Source organism: Hippopotamus amphibius, chromosome 11 (assembly GCF_030028045.1).
Source record: "Hippopotamus amphibius kiboko isolate mHipAmp2 chromosome 11, mHipAmp2.hap2, whole genome shotgun sequence".
NCBI classification, from domain to species: Eukaryota; Metazoa; Chordata; class Mammalia; order Artiodactyla; family Hippopotamidae; genus Hippopotamus; species Hippopotamus amphibius.
Genome location: NC_080196.1, coordinates 50,532,183 through 50,554,397, shown reverse-complemented (window position 1 = coordinate 50,554,397; position 22,215 = coordinate 50,532,183). Strand labels below are relative to the sequence as shown.

General features: G+C 39.1%; 1 protein-coding gene across 7 annotated transcripts in view; it reads left to right on the top strand.

The window, feature by feature from the left end:
- RBMS3 (RNA binding motif single stranded interacting protein 3) overlaps window positions 1-22,215 on the top strand; it is a 707,061-nt gene that overhangs the window by 430,534 nt on the left and 254,312 nt on the right. For all 7 annotated transcript variants that reach the window (XM_057698459.1, XM_057698462.1, XM_057698461.1 and 4 more), the window contains exon 5: window positions 11,282-11,439. In XM_057698459.1, coding sequence (XP_057554442.1) covers window positions 11,282-11,439 — 158 coding nt within the window. The remainder of the gene's footprint in view (window positions 1-11,281; window positions 11,440-22,215) is intronic.

Sequence of the window (22,215 nt, the reverse complement as noted above, 5' to 3'; positions counted from 1 at the left end):
GAAAAAGAATGAAATAGTGCCATTTGCAGTAACATGGGTGGACCTAGAAATGATCATACTAAGTGAAGTAAGTCAGTCAAAGACAAGTATCATATGATATCACTTATATGTGGAATCTAAAAATAAATGATACAGATGAACTTATATACAAAATAGACACAGAATCACAGACATAGAAAACAAACTTATAGTTACCAAAGGGGAAAGGGGGGAAGGATAAATAGGGACTTTGGGATTAACAGATACACACTACTATATATAAAATAGATAACCAATGAGGACCTACTGTATAGCACAGGGAACTCTACTCAATACTCTGTAATAACCTATATGGGAAAAGAATTTGAAAAAGAAAAAAAATATATATATATATATCTCCCTAACCTTAACCATTACACGTCTGAATCACTTTGCTCTACACTTAAAACTAACACAACATTGTAAATCAACTATATTTCAATTAAAAAAAAATCAGTCTCATAGATTCTTATTTAATTTCATGGGTTAAATGCATTACTAACATTTTGCATATGTATTTTGGAATGTTTTAAATAGAGCTCTAACAAGGTAAAGAGAAATGATGGCTATAAACTTCCCTCTCTTTCCTCTCGTTTTCCGCACACCACACGAGCTAACTTTGCAGTCCTATTCAGGTGTCATGCAGCAAAAGCAGCCACTGTCTCATAGGGTGGGTGCCAGTTCTGCCTTAGTGATTCATTGAAGTGGAGAATGTACTGTACTGAGAATGCCAATGACTCTAAAGCCGGGGAAAAAAGACTCTTAAAGAGTTTCAGCATGTTAATATACTGCAGGTTCCCAATTGTATGAATTTAAGAAGCTTAGCAATTTGGAATCTTCTGAATAATAGCATTTATTTTATACTCTAAATACTCCCAGGGAAGTCTGAATAACATTGCAGCTTCTTTGGTGTAAGAGCTTTGGTGGGCCAATTGACTTCAACAGTGGAATTGCTCCTTAAAATAAAAAAAAAAAAAAGCCACACAGTTTTGATTAATGAGCCTAGTAATAAATCATTAATCTTTTTAGCTCATAAATGATAGGAAGAGTGTTCTGTTCCCCTCCCCCCGCCATATATTTGTAGATTCTCCTGCTGATGCGGCAACCACATTTTAAGGATCTCATCATCAGTTTAATATGCCCACCTCCACATAATTTAATATAATGTCTAGTAAGTTTTTGCACCAATGAGGAATGCAACGGGACAGATTCTAAATAGCAATAATTGCTCTTTTATGAACATGACTTACATTTAGTTAGTAACTGTCCTTCTGCAATGTCCTAAATTTCTTTATTTCTATAATTACTCATAATTATAGAAAGAATAATGAGTTACTGACTGTCTCCTGTGTGTCTCGAACGCCACTAAATTTTTAGTGTATTGTGTCATTGAATTCTCATAATGACTCTCTGAGGTTATTAGTATTATTTACCTTTACAGTTCAGGAAATTTGCTAAGAAATTATAACTGGTTAATGTCATAGAACTGGTAAATGACAGTCACCACATCACTATCTGTTTACAGATTATTCCTACCCAACATTTTATGGAGGTTTATAAAATTAAAAAAAATTTTTTTGTTAAAATTGAAATATAGAAATATTTGAACTCACATTGAAAATTTTGATTGTCTTAGGGCTTAATGTATCCTAGGGGGTTATATATTTTGAGATTTAATTTTTGTGTCCATAATGTAATTGAGACACCATTTAGAAATAATTTAGACTGTCTAATCACCATATTGAGGAAAATAGAATTTCAAGTTATGGACAGTAAGAGTATAGGAGGCAGGTGTCTACATCCTTGGCTGCACTAATGTGTTTGCTAATGAGAATTAGCTTTTATTAGTGAAATTTAGTTGTAAACTCTCCGCGAGGCTGAACTCTCTATAGTGGGGGAGAATCGTGGCCCATCGTGTCTCTGTTGTCAGGACTTAGCTCAGTGGCTGGTATAGACTAGGGGATTAAACGTTTGATGAGTGAGTGAGTGAATGGTCAATAGTATAAGAAATAAGAAGATGATCCACTTAGCAAAGTGCTTGAGTCAAGGTACATAAATCCATGAGTGGCTTTGACTGGGATCAGTGTGGTGACCCTGAGGCCCCCAGTTGCTCAGGGGTGCTGGCATGGGTGCCAGGGCTCCTGGAGACAGAACTGGGGGAAATGGGGATGCCTGCATGCTTTTCTCATCAGTCTTCCAGGAAGTCTTGTTGGCATCATTTAACTCCATGTTGAGTCACATTAAGAATAAGACTTACCTCTTTCCCACTGATGAGTTTTAAGAAAATCACAATTAATATATATGCCAGATAAAAGTTGGCATTGATGATGGAAGTTATGCTTTGCAAAGGTAAAGTGGTTTATCTTATTTGAACACCTGCAATCTACTGTGTATCTCTTGTTTGCTGTTTCTCTACCAAGATCACAATGCGAATACCAGAAATGCAAGAAATGAAGCAAAATGGTAGCACCTACCTGCTTCATTCCTGCATTGATACATCAGTTTTCATGGTGATACACAGACACACACACACGCACACGCGCGCACACACACACACACATTTTCTCCAAGCTAATGTTAAAGATCGTAGGCCACCACACATTCTGCAGCCTTTTCCAGCTCTCTTAGGAAACACTATGATTAAATAAACCTAGGATATGGCATCCTTCATTTAGAATGGCAGGATTTAAATGTACAGCAGAATCTGTTTTCTTCAAAAAGGTTCTGGTGGAGAGCTGACTGCATCCTCTTTCTCTATTCTGTGTGAAATGTGCATGGCTTTACAAAGCCGGTTTCCTGTGAAATTGACATTGGACAATTTAGAAATAAAAGTCGATTCAAGCAAAACAGCAATACAACAGCAACATTTCATATACAAAGCTGTCATTTTTCACTTTCTGTATAAGTTGCATATACTTTTAAAATGTATCCTTAGTTAATAGAGGTTAGAAGAAAACTAGCCAGATGTGTTTTTCTTAGGAACTTGAGAAATTTTTATTGTGCCAGCCTTGAAAACAAAACTTAATTTTGGGTCTTTTGTGAACTCATTCCCTCAGTAGGATGAAGGGATTTCCATTCTTAGAAAGGTAAATTGTGCTTCCAAGTAGGTTTACACACGGAACACCTGTAGAAATCCACCCGCTGTGGGCTCCTGCACCTCGATCCTCAGAAAAAATTGTGAGCCAGCCATTAAACACACTGCGTTATGTTGAAATCTCAGGTCTCCAAATCAAATAGATCGAGATTTGAATTCTCCTTGGACGATTGCATGTCTTCTTATAACCTCAGCTTTCTCACATGTAAAATAAGGACATTAACCATATGTATCTCAAGGGCTGTTTTAAGAATAGAACCATAATGAAATTAAATAATTTAAAAACCTACTATGTGGCAAACAGTAAGCTTAAAATAAATATTAGATAATATTGTGCCATGCAGTGGTAATAATATGAATCGTATATAACAGCAAATAATTTATATGACTTGGTAATAATATTAATCCTATGTAGCAATGAATATTTTAGTATGACTATGTCCTGTGCAATATTTGGGACATACTTACGTTACCAAGTCCAAGCTCATACTGTTCACCTACGACAGGCCAGTAGATCAAGAGATGAGTTTTTGGGGGCAAGGAATAGTGACTTTATTTGGAAAGTCAGCAGACTGAGAAGATAGTGGCCTTGTGTCCCAAAGAACCACTTTACCTGAATTAGAATTCAGGCTTCCTTTATACTTAAAGGGGAAGGGGTGTGGTTGGTTCTTGCAAACTTCTTGGTGCCAGAATCCTTTGCTCTTGTTGCTGTTTAGGTAGATCTGGTCATGATGTTTCTGTAAACCTCCAACAAAACAAAGGTTATTCTCTTTCCTGCAACTTTTTATCTCCGTATGAATGGAAAGTGTGATAACTCGAAAGGCCAGAACCATAAGAATGGACTATCCTGTACATATCAGGCTACAGGCAACATTCTTAACTTGTAGTAAAAGCAACAGGACACAAAGGTTAAAGTAAAAGAAGCAATCCAATATGGAGTCAGATGTTTTCTTTGCTATTACACGTATACTAAAAAAGTCTTGTGTCATTTCACACAGAAATTCAAATGTAACAGGATGTCCTGTATTTTATCAGACTGCCCTACCCTCATGGGACATAGTATTTGCCACCTGAGTTCCGTTGCACAATTCCAGGAGTCACCGCTGGTGCTGGGCTCTGGGCTGTCACTGACATAGAGCACAGAGGGAATGGTCGTCCTCAAGTAGGATTCTTTGCACCTCATATCTTTACAACGTGCTTGGTGGCACATCTGTATGTGTTCCCAACATACCTGTGAGCTTCAACAAGTCTAAGCGGTCACATTCTAGGCAGAAGGCACAGAAATGGTTTGCGTCTGTTCTGTCTTTGTGTGTGTTGTGGTGCTTATTCCAGAAGACGTTAATAGGGTGCCACAGCAAATGTATGGCCGTGTTCCTGCCACTTCCAGAATTCCAGCTGTTTGAAGGAGAATCATGGTCATTGTCAACAAATCAGGTGACAACTTTGTATCCGGGAGCTCACAGCAGGGAGAGCCCCTTCAGAGAGGTGAATGAGTCTGAGGCAAAGGGGTGTGATTTGTTTACAATATTGAGTTGGTTTCTCTATAGTTTTGTTTCCTGTTCTCACTTTTGACCATCAGGACCCTGAGTACAAAACCATACGTCTTTGTGATATAGCAGTACCTTACAATAAAACTATAGAGAGATCTCAATATTGTAAAATGTTAATCTAGCATTTTCTCACAGGAGAAACCATCCCATCAGGTGATACTGGGCTGAGCTCATGAGGTCATGTGGAGGGAGAAGTCAAGCAGAGCCAGGATCCCACCTGGTCACCTGGCACAGGACCACAGGTAACTCCAACTCAGTCATGGAGACTCAAGGCTCACTTAGCCCTTCACTGCTCATCTCAATCTGAGGGCTGCTTTAAGCCAGCCCTGCCTTAAAAACTAACACACACAACCTGATGTTCAGGTTGTCCTGGCCCTAGAAACAGTTTCTCATTCTTTGCTGAGTGTGTTATCCAGAAATAACCACCCCCTTCCCAACTGAAACTGGGGATGAGAACTCCAATTGCTGTGCTTACATGCAATCTGAGATAATGAAATCCTTCTTTTAGAACATGTGTTCCTTAGGAAAGTTGTTCTTATTGGGTTCTTATTTTAGGGAAATTGTTCTTATTGGTGCCTTGGAAGGAAAAACTGGTAGATGTCCTCCTCTGACTCCATCAGTATGTGAAAGGAGGGGAAGAGAAATCACCTTCTTGTGTTTAGGAGAGGGAGAAGACAATTGAAAACAGAGGGTACCCCCCTTCATTGCTTAGCAAATAAGACAGAGGACACGTTTACTGGCCACCATTTAGGGGCGAACGCCTACTTCTTGGCTGTCTTTATTTTCCCTTTAATGGTCTTTAATGCATTACCGCAAATGGATGCTCCCATAGTAGGGGAAGGCCCTGACCCTCTCTTTTTATCTGGTCCAAGGCCATGACTTTGTGGCTAGGGAACACAGAAGTCCTACTGTGAAGGCCAGAGCTGAGCATATGCCCTTATACTTTTATGGCAAAAGAAATTTGAAAAAATTAACACCTTGTATTAGTTAGGGTTTTCCAGAGGAACAACCAGTAAGAGGTGCATGTGTGTATGAAGAGCTTTATTTCATGGAATCTGCCAGATTTTGGAGGCTGACAAGTCCTAAGATCTGAGATCTGCAAACTAGAGACTCAGGAAGAACCAATATTTCAGTTTGAGTCCAAAGGCGGGGAAGAAACAATGCCGCAAGCTTGAAGTCTGTTAAACTTAACTCAAGGGAGGCTCAGCCTTTTTCAGGTCCTCAACTGATTGGATGAGCCCCATTCATATTAGAGAGAGCAATCTGTTTTACTCAGTCAATAAATTAGTTCAAATGTTAAAGTCAGCCAGGAAACACCCTCACAGGTAGATCCAGTATAATGTTTGACCAACTCTCTGAGCATCCTGTGGCTCAGTCCATGTGGCACATAAAATTAATCATCACACACATGTATGGTACTGAAGCAAGTATGTCCAGAGTGGCCGGGGCTTCCTCCAGATCTCACTTAGAGGAGCTGCAACTCCTAGAGCCGTGCAGCAAACATACTGATGATGTTACTGGAAAGGTAAGAACATCTGTGTACAAAGTTAGTGCTAAACTAATTCTAAAACTTCTGATGCCTTTAGGGCAGCTTGTTAACACAGGAGGCTCTGACTCCCTGCTTCAGTTTTCAGGAAGAGGGAAAACATTTCATTTTTATTATTATTAATTTTTAAATTGCTACAGCATTTAAAATAGGCTTTTCCATTAAAAAACAATTGCGCTTTTGTTTCCCCATTGATTTTTCTTTCTACCAGTGAGATCCATTGAATAGCAGTACTTATAGGCAATCCCCAGGGCTGGTGTACTGTAGTAGAAAGGGTACCAGATCAAGAGTCAAAAAGCATCACTTATGATGTCATTTATTCACTTACTTGCCATGGGATTTTGGTACCCCTCTTGAGATCTTAAAACCAATTTTCTCATTTGTAGAGGGGGGATAATAACTCTTGCCCTATCTACTGCCTAGAGTTATTATAAAGGGCCATACAAAATAAAATAAATGCCCCTGAAACACCTTAAATAGTGGAAAACTCTGCTGCATGTAAGGAAATATTATCTTTAGTCTATATGAACATCCCCTTCATTTTTTTTTTAAAGTGTTATAGTTGCGCGTTTGCTTTAGAGTTGTTTCAAATATCTTCAGGATATTTCAGGATATTTTGTCACCACTGCTCAGGACAATTCATCTTGAGACAGCTTTGTCCACCTAACAGTTGAAAGTGACTATAAGTTGATTACACAGAATTTTGTGATTTAAAAAATACTTGATAGTATATAAAGTAGGCAAAAACTAGTAATGTAGAAAGACCTATAGGGTAATAATATTATCATGTAAAAATTGAAACAGAGTCCCCTAAAACACTGTTAAAATTTAATCCACCAAATAGTATTTGTTCACAATGAAATACATACAGAAACAGAGAATAAGCACTTAAAACCTTTTATAGCAAGTTCACATTAGCATGACATTTATCCAAATGTAATTTTGGTCTGTTGAATGTAGTAATAAAAAATTGCAACTTGCATTTTATGTGTCTTTTAATTTTGTTCTATTAACTTTGACAAATATAAATATTTTGCAAATACTGGTTTGTGGCAGATTGAAAATAAAAATGGTCTCCACCACAGGTGGCTTGAAAATCTTTGCTCTAAAATTCCTAATGCCAATAACTACTTCCTGAATATTTAAATATAATTTCATCAAGCATGAGCATTATCAGATTGAGCGTTGAAATCTTCTTCAAAGGTAGCTGCCTTTTCCACAATCATGTATATATATAATAGTCATAATGCGTATATAAAACACACAGCCCCAGATATAACCTTTGATCTATATATGAGCAATAATTTTGTCCTCCATTTGTATTCATTTGCTAAGCTTCCTTCAAATGTTCTGATGTTGTCTTCAACTGTAAAAAAACATATGAGTGCCAATAAATCTAACACTAAAAATCTGAAAAAAATGAAATCATTTCAGGGGAAAAAACTTACATAGTCTTACATAAAATGACAAGGCCTCTGCTCCCAGTAACAATGGAGAATAAACTGTTCTATCTTTTTCACAATCTTTTGACAAAACTAAATAATAAATCAAGAAATCCCCATACAGATGAAAAGATACAGAAACAGAGCAAAACGGAGGAGTTACTTATGGTGACACGGTCAATTAAATGTAATAGATGTATGAATTGTAGTCATATACTTTTACAGACTAGCATACACTGCAGAGTATTCACTCAGTGATGATGTATGATATGCTAAGATTAGGAATCCTTATTTTTTGTAGCCTTAACTCTGTAACTAAAGCTAATTCATGAATAAGCTAAAGTGAATAAGGCATTCAGAGATATTTATTCTTATCTGTACAAGTATTCCTTTGAACCACAATCTGCTGATATTCATTGGCATTTAAGAGGAAAGGCAGTGTTAAGACTTGAGAAGAGCATTGGACCAGGTATGAAAAGACATGGGTTCTATTTCTAGCCTGTTACTATTTAGCTAGGCGGCCTTGAGTAAGTCATATGCACTATTTTAGCTTGTTTTTGTTTTTGTTTTTCCCATTTGTTTAGTAATCAGATTGGACAAGATGTCCCTTTCGGTCCATTCTGGAGCTAAATGATCATGAAAATTTAAGTTTAAAAAAAAAGATTTAAAAAAGAATCTAGATTGCAGGTGTCACATGAGTTATTTTTCTGCAAATTTAATAGGCATGTTCTTTTAAGTTCATAGTGCCAAAGAACCTTTGAAAGAGACCATCTATTTACAGAAACCTGGTAAACAAATATAAAACTGAAAATAAAAATATGAATTATATATTATTTTAAAGTTCATTATACGCAGAAATTAAATTCTATTGTCAACAAATATGTTCAAGACTTGTATTTCAAAGGAGAGAGTTACTTAATGAATACCACTGCTCAACGCTATATTCCTTCTATGAATACAAATGAAGGAATGACACTCTGCAGTTTTGTACTGTCTCTGTGAATACAGATTAAGGAATCGGCCTTGCTATTTGAATTTTGACTGAGAAAATAGCTTACTGCACAATCTCTGTGGACTAAGCTCTGTATATTAATTGCACACCATTTGGAGAAGTTGCAGTGCATTCTGTATTTGGGGGATTTGGAAATGGATTTGAGTCAGGATACACTGGTGTACTGCTACTAGATCTGTATAGGATGCTGCACTGGTGGGGGTGGTTGCTTATGGTTGTTTAGTCTCATTAAGGATGAAGGGGTATAGGACTGCCATGTGCTATAGCCCATTCTCTGGGTTTAGCAGGAACTCCACTAGAACTTGAGTTGGTCTAAGGTGACAGCTCCAGAAATCACATTATAAGAAAGTTGTTCTTTTCTCAACTTTTTCTCAATTCTGATTCTTTCCAGGAAAAAGTCTCTGTTTGGTCCTAGTGTACTTAATAGCTCTCAATTATGAATCACAATTGTAACTAAGATAGAGTCAACCACCAGGGTCACAATTTTCTGTAAACAAACAGTATCTAATATAATTCAATCATATGAATTTGTTACCAATGTTGATAGTAACCTACTTATGTGAAGTGATACTGGCTTTTTAGCTATGGTAGCAATATAATATTATCTTTTGCAATGGACTTACTTAAGCCCAGAGATATTTTGATTTAAAGAAAATTTTTAAGTAAATAAAATTGTAGTACACGACTGGCAAATTTTCTAAGATGATATGCAAATGATTGAAGTTTCGGAAACTCTGAGCTGCTGGAAAAAGACACTGAGATGGAAGGTAGAAAATCTGACTAAATTTAATGTGAACCCTGTCACTAATTATTGGATTGTTCTTGGGTGAGATGGTGAACTTTTCATGCCTGCATTTCCTCATTATCCAGTAAGTATGATGATATTTGCCTAGCTCCCTTTGGAATGATGATGTGAAGATTAAAATGAAAGGATGGGTAGTAAAATAATATACAGTTGAAAATTGTATATATATAGTTTTGTTATTATGTATCTTAAACACCAATTTTTCTTTTCTTTTTTTTCATCACCCCCGCAGGGTGGCAGGGATCATATCCACTTAGAAAAAAATAATATCATCTCTGTTTTCTCTCTAGGATCATGCCATTAATTAGTGGTATGTGTGTGGGTGCGTGTGTGTGTGTGTCTGTGAGAGAGAGAGACTACAGTTGTACAGTTTCTACATTTACATTATTCCTAAATACTAAAACTGTGTTGTCTTTTCCTGATTGCTTACATGTTTATTTGCACAGTTTTTCATGGTGATCAGAAAGTTTGGAAACTGAACTATGTTTCAAAAAGAACTTAATAATAGATCTTATTCATCTCAAAGCTTAATAAAAATATTATGACCTGTCTGAATATTAAGAGCTATTAAAAGTAATGGAGTTTAGTTTCATGCCAAAACTGTTTCATGACCTGCAATAATATTTGGAATTTTGTTTATTGTATTTTTCATTTTGCTTAAAACCTCACATTTACTACAGAATATATGATCTCTTCACAAAGATATTTTACTGTTACATAATGTCATTTCCATAGACTTCAGAATTGCTTTTTCCAATTTAATCATGTTTCCTCTTGAAGTTAAACTTGTTGTGTTGGTTAAAATATAACAGTTCATTTAAATATTGGATCTATTTTGATATTAATGGTCAATCATGTCAGGCTTTTGGCTGTACTTTGAGACATGCATACAACTAAGTTCCAACTTACCAATTCATTGTATGAAATAGAAAATATTCATGCACTTAGCAATAATGCTAGCAGTTTTTTGATTTCCCATTCTATTAAGCAAAGCTTATTTAAGTACTACTGCTTCATAATCTCATTCATATATAAATATTTAATTGTAGTCTATGGCAGCGATTGCCACACTTGAGTGGTCATCAGGATCACCTGGAGGGCTTGTCAAAACACAGATCACTTGGCCCACCCTCAAGTTTCTGATTCCGGGGTGGGTCCTACGAATTTGCATCTCTAGCACGTTCCCCATTGATGCTGAGGCTGACGGTAAATGCTGTCCTAGGACCACACTTCTTTTCTCCCCATTGGTCCAGTGGAAGGCACTGTAGCAAGACAGGGAAGCCCACAGACTTTGGCGATACCCCCAGGTTTCAGCCCTGGCTTTGACTCTTAAGAGCTGTATAACTTAAGTTCAGGACCACTTTGTCTGCTGTAAAGTAGCAACAATTATTCGTACTGGAAATATTGAATGAAATAATGTATATCAAGTGTTTAAAACAGTGCCTAGCATATTATGAACACTCACTAAATGCAACATTAGTAACTAGTGGTGACAGTAGTTAGAGTGGTAATAAAACCACTAGTTAGTGGCCATAGAATATACATATTTACCTTAGTTCAATTGCAATAAAAGTTTATTAACCGTTTCTAAGGAAGGCTAGACAGAAAGTTTGGTTTTCACTGAGGATGCTGTTTCTATGAGAAGCATTCTGGCAAGAATGAGTTCAGTGAAAAGAAATACTGCCCTTACTGAAAGACCTTTCAAGAGCATGCTAGATATTGGAACCTAGATGGCAGTGTAAGCAAAATGTATCCATTTGTACAATGTTTCTCAATATTCAGAACTTACTACATGTGTTTATTTTTTCCCTTAGCAACAAGAGCAAGACCCAACAAACCTATACATCTCAAATCTCCCCATTTCTATGGATGAACAGGAACTTGAGAATATGCTGAAACCCTTTGGACATGTCATTTCCACAAGAATACTAAGAGATGCTAATGGAGTCAGCAGAGGCGTTGGCTTTGCCAGGTAAAACACCTGCTCTTCCCTTGTTATTCCTTTTTAATGCTATCCCTTTCTAACACTAGAATAGTGTTGGCATATAGAATATTCAAAGAAAAGTAGATTATCAAACTGACTCTGTATCTTTGCGTTGAGTCAGAGAATTCCAGTGTAATTATAAATATGTTGTTCTTTGTAAAATATGTACATAGAATGTTAATATCTGTCTCAAGTTATAGTGGTATGCATAACCCCTTCCCAGTCCTCTCTGTCTGTAGATCAACAAAATCAGATACTGTCAATTTCTGTTAGGGGTAGTAAGTGCCCAGCACCCCAGCTAAAGCCCCCATGGGGTGAACAAAGCATCCACATGTTTTAGCATTGATTTCCAAAGAGCAAGATGGTAGAATTTCTCAGTCAGGGGAAGAGAGAAGAGAGGAAAGATTTAGAGAAGCAGGAGTTGTTGGGGAGTCCCAAGGAACTCAGAAATCTAAGGGGGAGGTGAAGAGGGCATTTACATGTAAGAGCCCTGGCTGTGTGTTTTTGATGTTTTAAAAAAAAAGCAGAAAAGAACAAATTGCACTTTTCTCATTGTTGGAAAAAGATGCGTAGTTTTCTTTTCAACTTTAAGAGAATGTTTACAAAAGAGGATCTCAGCCAGCAATGGAGTTTAAATGGTTGTACCTGCTGTGCTTTCATGAGAAAACAAAGTTAAGGAAACTACAGGGAAAAAGAAACTGCTCAATAACAAAGAAGAAAAGGAAAAGCTGTGTCTCCACGGTTGGGTGTGTTTATGTGTCTTGAGCCAGCTCAACAAGAATGAAGGGATGGATGTTAGTGTCATGTGGAAGGCAGCCCCTTGCAGGCAGGTGTGTCCCCCTACGGGGAACCCTGCCATCATTGGACAAACTGTCGCAAACTAACCTCTGTGAACCCACTTGGAAAGACAAGAAAATGCAGTTATTAACTGATCTCTAACTTGACTTCCTTGGGGTCATGGGCCATGTCTTAAAATTATTTTTATTCACCACAATGTTCTACACATACTAGACTGGGAGACCGATGCAGAATATATGTCTGAAGATTTGAGGAGAAATCAGCAGAATGAAAAACATCTCCCAGACTTAAATGTATGCATGAGGCATTCAAGTTCTCAAAACATTGTTAACCGTTGATTGTCATGGTCAGGGCAGAGCTAATCGCAACAACTGGGTCTCTGAGATTTGCCTACATAGTCATTCTTGGAGAATGTACAGCTTGCTGTCGGAGGTCTGGCCAGTGCAGGAGGCACTGAACCTGCCATGCTCCACTTCACACAGTGTGTATATGCCTTTGGTTCTGCACCCACCCCTGCCCCCTAAAACCTCTCTAACAAATCAGTTTCTCCTTCATTTGTGCTCCTGCTGAGGAAGGAACATATTTCAAATTCATCAAGAGAACATATTTTCTAAGAAGATCTATGTTTTGTTTTTTATTTTTCTAAACAAAGACTTTCGGTACAAAGCATTGATATATTAGTTTGCTCAGGCTGCCATAACAAAATCCAACAGACTGGGTGGCTTTAAACAACAGACATTTATTATCTCCCAGTTCTAGAGGCTAGAAGTCCAAGATCAAGGTGGCAGTAGGTTTGGTTTCCTCTCTGTGTCTTGTAGATGGTCTTCTTTTCCCATATGGTCTCGTGGTCTTCCCTTGTGTTTGCTACTAATCTCTTAAAAGGGCATCAATCAGATTGGATTAGGATCCACTCATTATATATACACACAATTTATAATCCAATCTCCTGGGATAAACTATAATGGAAAAGAATATGAAAAAAACAAAGAATGTATCAATATATATGTGTAAAACTGAGTCACTTTGCTATACAGCAGAGATAGGCACAACATTGTAAATCAACTATATGTCAATAAAAAATAAATGAATGTAATATTAAAAAAACAACATATATATATATATAAACTTCTTCATTCATCTGTTGATACACACATAGGATGTCCCCATGTCTTGGCTATCATAAACAATGTTGCTGTGAACATTGAGGTGCATGTATCTTTCTGAATTAATGTTTTTGTTTTCTTCTGATGTATACACGAGTGGAACATTTGTTGTTTGTGTTCTTTTTGATGATAGCCATTCTGACAGATGTGAGGTAATATCTCATTGTGCTGTTGATTTGCATTTCTCTGCTGATTTGTGATGTTGAGCATCTTTTTATGTTTGTTGGCCATCTCTGTGTCTTTTTGTGAAACATGTCTATTCAGGTCTCTTGTGCCCATTTTTAAATCTAGTAGCTCATTTATTTGATACTGAGTTGTATGAGCTGTTTGTATGTTTTGGATATTAACCTCTTATTGGTCATATCATTTGCAAATATTTTCTCCCATTCAGAAGATTGTCTTTTTATTTTGTCAGTGGTTTCCTTTGCTGTGTAAAATCTTTTAAGTTTAATTAGGTCCCATTTGTTTATTTTACTTTTCCTTCCTTTGCCTTAGGAGAATTATCCCAAAAAATATTGCTATGATTTACATTAAAGAGTATTCTGCCTGTGTTTTCTTCTAGGAGTTTTATGGTTTCTAGTGTTACATTTTAGGTCTTTAACACATTCCAAGTTAATTTTTGTATATGGTGTGAGAAAATGTTCTGATTTCATCTTTTTACATGTAGCTGTCCAGGCTTCCCAGTGCCACGTGTTGAAGAGATCTTTCTCTGTTGTGTATTATTGCCAACTTTGTTGTAGGTGAAGTAGCCATTAGTGTGTGACCATATTGTTTTGATTACTGTAGCTTTGTAGTGTAATCTGAAGTCATGGAGCATGATACCTCCCAGATCTGTTCATTCTCAATATTGTTTTAGCTATTTGGGGTCTTTTATGTTTCCATAAAGTATTTTAAATTATTTGTTCTAGTTCTGTGAAAAATGTCATCGGTATTTTGATAGGGATTGCATTGACTCTGTAGATTGCCTTGGGTACTGGGGTCATTTTAACAATACGAATTCTCTCCTAAGTTCTTTGATCATCTCTGTGATCATTGCCTTCAATTTCTTCTCAGGTAGATTGACTAGCCACTTCACTTAATTCTTCTTCTGGGGTTTTATCTTGTTCCTTCATTTGAAATATGTTCCTCTACTGGCTGATGTTTCATAACTTTCCGTTTTTGTTTCTACATATCTGTTAGGTTGGTTGTGTTTCCCCACTTTGTAGGAGACATCCTATGGGTGGTCCAGTAGGCATGGCTGGACCCAGTCCACTTGATTGCCAGGTACTGCCTTTTACAGGCACTGCTGGCTGCTGGTTGGCAGGGATGGGTCATGAGGTGGCTGATGTGGAACCCTAGGGGACCTAGGGCTAGTGCTGTCTCACTGGTAGGTAGAGTCAGAGTCCAGGAGATCCTGGGGCTGGTGCCTGCCCACCAGTGAGTGAAGCCAAGTGAGATGGCTAGTGCCATCTCACTGGTGGGCAGAGCCATGTCCTATGATTTGGCTGCAGGACCCAGGAGTCCCAGGTCTGATTCCTGACACAGCTGGCTATGGGGTGAGATGTGGATGGGGCCAGGGGCCAGCTGGTTCCCAACTGGTGCTGTTGGGTGGGTCCTGCCACAGTGGGCTACAGGGCTGAGATTGTCCTGGGGCTGGTGCTTGGCAGGGCAAGCTCAGTACCAGAGTCTATGGCTGCAGGGTCTTGGGGATCCCAGGTCTGGTCCCTGTGAACTGGTATGAAGGACTGGGTCCTGGGATCTCTGGTAGACAGGACCATGTCCAGGGGTGGCTGTGGGCTCAGGGGCTCTTGAGGCAGCCTGTCTGCTGCTGGGTGGGGCTGTGTCTCTGCCAGTTAGTTGTTGGCCTGAGGGGCACCAGTACTGGTGCCGCAGGCTGGTGGGTGGTGACGGCGCTGAGTCCTGAGGCTAATAAACTAGAGGGAGGACCCACGATGGCACTTTCCAGCACCAGTGTTACTGTGGCAGAGCGAGCTCGCAGGAATGACTGCTGCCAGCAGCTCTGTCCTCAGGGGCAGTCCCAGTTGTCTCCTGTATCTCCAGGAGACTCCAAGATCAGCAGGTGGGTCTGATGCAGGCTCCTTTCAGATGACTGCTTCTCCCCTGGTTCCTGGAGTGTGTGAAATTTTGTGTGCCTCCTTTATGAGTAGAGTCTCTGTTTCCCACAGCCCTCTGGGTCTCCTGAAAGTGAGCCCCACTGGCCTTCAAAGCCAAACGTTCTCGGGGTTCATCTTCCCAGTGCAGGACCTCCAGCCTGGTGAGTTTGATGTGGGTTTCAGACCCCTTGCTGCTTGGGGAGAATGCCTAGAGTTGTAATTATCCTTCCACTTGTGATTCACCCACCAGTGGGGCACGGGTCTTGACTGTACCATGACTCTACCCCTCCTCCCTGTCTCATTGTAGTTCCTTCTTTTTTTTTTGTTTTTGGCTTTTTGAGTTAATTTTTTTTTGTTTTTGTTATATTACTATTATTCACATTTAAAAGTTAAAGAAAAAATGAGGGCAGAGAAGTTTAAAATCCCGTACAATATCTCTCAGAAGGTTAACAGGAGAACCTACCTATAGGTTCAGGTGTAGATGAATGTAAGCCCATGTTCTCAAGATCACAAGGATTATAACAAAACAAATAATGATATATCTTTAGTTGTGAAAGATCTTTTCTGGTAAGTTACAGCCTTTTTCATTGATAGTTGTTCTGTAAATAGTTGTAATTTTGGTGTGCTCATGAGAGGAGGTGAGCTCAAGGTCTTTCTACACTGCCATCTCGGGACAAAATCTCAGATGTGGTTCTTGATTCATGTGCAAGAGATCCTGAAATTCCTTTCACTCAAAAGAAAACCCCCATTATTATTTTACTTGTGAGCTATACGTTCATCTTCTTTGATAATCACCTCTTTAAAGTAAAGGTGGTATCTTCGTTTTATATTTAAACCACTGAACTTCAAAGCATTGATTTGGACGCCAGTAGGGTGCAGAGACAGCACAATTACAGGCTTTTTAAAGTTCCAGAAGCACTAGATAGTGTCTGAAATTACAGACCTTTCGTTTTATTTTACTATTATGTTTTTTTCTCTCTTGTAACATAAAACAATTTTGTAAGATCCACCCCCCTGCAGGCAGCATTTTATAGCCAAGTCATAAACCCCTAAAAACAAAAGTTCATGGTGGGAATGCTGACAGTCAGACAGTCAGACCCACTACTGCAGAGCTCGCGGGTGCCAACAGACTACCTTGCCTTCCAGCGTGAGGATCAGGACGTAAATCAGCCTGAGTCTGGAGGGACAGGACTCTGTGTTCACATTATCCGCTTCCCATTCCCAGAAACATGAGACCATTTGTCTAACAGAAATCACACTGAACGAGTGTTATGAGGGGCAAGTAAAGAATGACCCGAAGTAGAGAAGGGATGAGGGGTAAGCGTTCACAATTAATCCAGCCTCAACATCTGGGAACACAGAACCTCTTTAAGCAGAGCATTTACTGTCCCCCGGTGAGCGAAAGAGCGTGAGAGACCGCTGAGCACAGAGACCTTTGTATTCTGTAGTTTTTTTCACCTCTCTTCAGTACCCTTAATTTGATTCTCATGGAGTTTTGTTTGAATGACTTTTAACATCTGGGCAGCCCTGTGTTCTACCACTCCCTACCAAATGGCTAAGTTTTCCAAATAAATCATTTCAGTTCTTCTTTCTTTTCACTAAGTAAAAAAAAAAAATTAATCATAGTTATAGGAAGAAAAATATCAGCCTGATTATTAAAAATTAGGATAAATAGATTGAAAGTATTAGCTTTGTATTTCTTTTAATTACTTTGAATATCCATTATAATTTTATTGATTTACTTTCCGATGCCTATCTTCTCCCATCTCCTGAAATAGAAAGAGAACTTGGATTCAGAATAAACATAAAGAAAGTAAAGAAACTTTTTAAAATTATGAGGCAAATGCCAATACTTTCTTTGTAGGCAACTATATGATGCCTTAAAATGACCATCAGACCCACCTAAATGTGATTTTACTGTTTGGAATGTATTTCGATCATATCTACCTTAAGTCCATCTTTGTGTTAACATTTCTTCCTTGCTCTTTTGGCAATTCGTTTGCCATTACTGTCTCAAATGCATGGAGCTAGGAAATCAAACGTGAGCAAAGAAAATCTCTAAAATGTAAACTTAGTGATTAGCAACAGCCAAACTACAGCTGTGTTTGCACAGATACAGGTTACAATTGTGTTTGCTGAGATTAAAGAGAAGATGGACTGTTATTCCTTTTGGTAATTTTAATTCCTCTCTCAATTGCCAGCAGATGTGATCCACTGAAGAGAAAACCCCCGGTCCACCCTCTAGCTTCTTTATCTTTCTTGTTTTATGAGTTTATCTTCATCATTTCTTTACATTGCCTCTTTGTCTTTCTACCTTTTAACATCAGAAAGTCGTGGTCATGGTTAGAGAAGGCAGAACACTCGACCTGCTTTTCCATGTATTTGGAGCCCTGGCTTTCAAAACCCAAACGAACCAACCAACCTATCAACCAAACAAACAAGTGAATTAAACTGCGTTGAATAATCTATTACTATGAAATCTCCTGGCCTTCAATCTTGCTGTATACATGCCTTTGCAAAAATTTAGCAGAGAAAAAAACATAAAGTCTATTGTTTTATTATTATGATATTGGAATGGCGTTTTTCCAAAGACAGCCCTCCATGGGATGGGAGGAGAGTTCTGAATATTATTTATCTTTGTGAAACTGAAATCGGAGAACTTCGTTTCCTTGAGAATGGAAATGGAGGCCATTCCCTGTGCTCAAGGTCTGTAAGATCTCTTTACCTTGTACTTTCCTTAAGCACAAACCCTGACAGAGATTCTCAGGCCCTAAAGGCTGTGGGGATTTCAGGTAGGTTGTCGGCTTCTAGCCAATAAAAAGAAAGACTTCAAAATACCATTTGGAGGACATATGTGAGCCTCTTTTATTTAATATCTTTATATCACACTCAGCTTTCTGTGAGTTGGACCAACCTAACATCCATGATGTGTGGTTATAAACATGGCTTTATGGTCAAAAATAACATAACTTAGTTCTGTGTTCTTGGACTAGTTACTTAAACTCTTTTAGCCTCCCTTCCTGATATGTAACTGTATTCATTCATACATCCATTCAGTTCACCCAGTAAATATGTGGGCATTACTAATATGCCAATAATTATGCTAGATGTGATAGAGGTGTACACACACACACACACACACACACACACACACAATATCTGCTTTCATTGACTGGGGACACAAGAAGTATGTCATCAAACGTAAAATATCAAATGAGTATCAACAATTAATACCAAATAACTAAAGTGTTATAAAAACAAAATAAAGCATAGGGGTGCTATAGAGAATGTGACAAAAGGAGGGGTTTGAGGTAAAGGACAGGAAAGCCCTCTGAGGAGAGAGCATTTAAACCAAGATGCAGATGATGAGAAGAAACCAGTGTGAGAGTCCCTGGTGGGGCTGGAGAGGGGAGAGAGCTGTCCCAGCAAAGGAAAAGGGAGGAGAGACAAGGTGGGGCCAGTTCCTCATGTTTGGGAAACATAAAAAAGGCAAGGTTGATATAGTATAGAAAAAAGAAGAGAAAGGTAATAGGTAGTAATGTCTAATAATGAATGAAATATGGCTGTAGCTCAAAAAGATTGTTTAAAGTGGTAATGCATTCCAGTTGCATTGAATGGTGAAATTTTTCTAGACCTGAACATATTATACTTCTTTCTTTATCTCAGTTTTAATTTTTGAATTGAATGTTTTTCCATTTCTTTACCAAAGTCCCTTTGAAAATGTTTAACCTATGGTTAAAAAATAGATTTAGTTTATGATGCACCCAGACAGGGACGTCAGCTGAGGGTAGGCAGGTAATCTGAAAGAAGCAGTTTCCAGACTAAGTGTAAGTAAACTTATTTTTTCTTACATTTTTCTTGAAATACACAGCCTCAGAGATCATTTTTTTCCTCGGGTGTTGATAGTTTTATGATATAGCCATCAGGGTGCTGGCTGGAAACAGAGTTTCAGCCCAAATGATCCAACTGAAGAGACTAGCGTGAAGGATTATTTACAGAAGTGTGGGCAGAGTTAAGGGAACTGATGAAGGGATGCTGAGATACCAGAGATGAGCAGCAGAAGGAAGCCTTTACCCCTGAGAGCAGATGGCAGGTGGAACTGCGTGCCCAAGCCTCGGAGGAGGGGCCGCCTAGAGGCACCGTAGACAGGGAGGAATGTAACCCCTGCCAGACAGATGTGGTGCCAAAACAGAGAGGATGAGGAGGGCCAGCCAGACCTCTCTCTGTTTCTACCAGTCCTCCAGTGGTGACGGCAATACAGACCATCAAGGAACAGAGCAATGATGATATAGTCCATGGAAGGGTCACTTCTTTGGGGCGTAGAGCAGAGCAGAGAAGACACATGGGGGAGGGCTAAGCAGAAAATATCAGTACACATGGATGAGTTAACTAATTTTCTTTCCTCTTGACTCCACTATTAAAAACTAAAAATAGAAAACAGTGCAGAGTCAGCAATAAATACCACCTGCCACTTCTCCTTCAGGATGGCAATGGACACAGGTGGGTTGGAAAGATGGCAGACTGGCTCTGTTTAGAGAAAGCAGCTGCTCAAATTGAGTAACTTTGCTGTGATGTCTCTTTTCTGACATCATTTCTGACACCAAATATGTGGATTTTTCTAACATTGAATACGTGTCATTTTTCCACATCAATTATCCACTTCTCTGACACCAACCGGGTATCCAGCAACTCATGTCAGGTTTAATGCTAACTACTCAGAATTGTCAGCAGACCTCAGAGCTTCAAGGACTCAGTCCCACGAGACTGTCCGCACTGCAGACACCACCACAAATGCGATACCAGGCTACCCACACTTCTGTCCCACCCACTACAAATTCAGGGGTTCCCTTGACACCCCTCAGGCTTGAAAAGTCACTAGAACTATCCACAGAACTCAGGAAAACTCTTAAATATTTACCCGTATGTCATAAAGGATACGGCTCAGGAACGGCCAAATGTAAGAGATGCATAGGATAAGGTGGGGGTGGGAGAAATGGCTCTGAGCTTTTCTGCCCTTTCTGGGTGTCCTGCTCTCCCAACACATCAGTGTGTCCACTTGCCCATCAGCTCTCCAAACCCTGTTGTTCAACGGTTTCTATGGTGGTCTCCTCACATAGGCGCCATTGATTAAATCTTTGTATTGGGGTTGAACTCAAATCTCCAGCCCCTCACACATCCCCAGATGCTGAAGGGTGGGCCTGAAAGCTCCAGCCCTCTAACTATTTAGTCCTTCTGGTGGCCAGCCCTGTTCTCAAGCTATCTAGGGGTCTTACCTTGAGTTACCTCGTTAATATAAACTCAGGTATAGTCAAACGTGATCAGTTATGCATGACAGAAGACATTCCTATCACTTAGGAAAGCCCCACGGTTTTAAGAGTTCTGTGCCAGGAACCAAGGACAGAGACCAAGTTTATTTTTGTCATACCATAGTTGCCATGCAGAAAACACCTCACCTTGTCTTTCATTTCATCTTTCAAGAGGAATTAGAAAATCAAATTTTCGTGGGAAGTCTCCCAATCTGTAAATGTTGGCAGCCATTTCAAATTTTTCAAAAACTCTTTGCAGCCCAAGCAAAACTTTCGTGAAGGCTGGATTTGGCCTATGGTTTCCAGTTTGGGGCACCTGACGGAGACCTCTAAAACAGTGGTTTTCAACCCTGACTGCACACTGGGTTCACCTGGGCAGCTTTAAAAATATGTGCCTGGACTTCATGCCAAAGCAATGAAGTCAGAATCTCCTGAGCTGGGGCCCAGACATTGGTATTTTTTAAAAGATAGTTCCCTGATAATTGTAATGTACAGTCATTTTAAAATAAGCTTTTTAGTTTAAAAGTTTAGTTTTACAGAAAAGTTACAAAGATAATACACAATTTTCGTACACCCTACATCCAATTTTCCCCATTGTTCACCCTTTGCACTATCGTGACATTTGTCAGAATTAAGAAACTGACGTTGGTACATTATTATTAACCAAACTTTATTTGAATTTCACCCATTTTTCCACTGGTACCCTTTTTCTGTTCCAGAATCCAGTTCCTGGTACCATTTTGCATTTGGTTGTCTTTCTCATCAGTCAGCTCTGGCCTCCGACAGTATCTCAGACTCTTCTTGTTTTCCATGAGTAGTCCCAGGCAGGTATCCTAGAAAATGTCTCCAGGTCTGAGTTTCTCTGATGTTTATTTCATGATGCGATCCGTGTCATGTCTAAGTTTTGGAAAGAATACCACAGAGGTGAAGTGCCTTTTTTGTCATATCAGGGTATAATCTCCATTTCTGAGAATACGTACTCTAGTGAATCATGGCCGGATGAAACAGAGATGGCCGGACCTGTTCAGCTTCATCACAGATGGAGGCAGATCAGTGCAGGAAACTAGGAGTGATGAAGGAGACCAGCAGCGGAGCCCCATCGCTTCCAAACAGGCCATCAAACTGAGCGTCGGGAGACGAAGGTTCTGTTGCAGGCTCATCCACCAGCTTGACTTTAGAGAAGCCACCGCCTTCTGGTGTTATTTTCTTCCTCCGTACCATGTAGAAGTTGTTATTTCCAGTCCTGAATATGTGTGATTCTAAAACTTGGGAGTGGGTTTTCATAAGCCAGATATTGTCCATAGCTCCATTTCATAAAGGAATGTGCTTCAGTGCTAAGCAAGGGGCCTCCAAAATGTCAGAGTTTCTGCAAAGAGAGGTGGCAGGTAGACCAGTGTGCTGCTC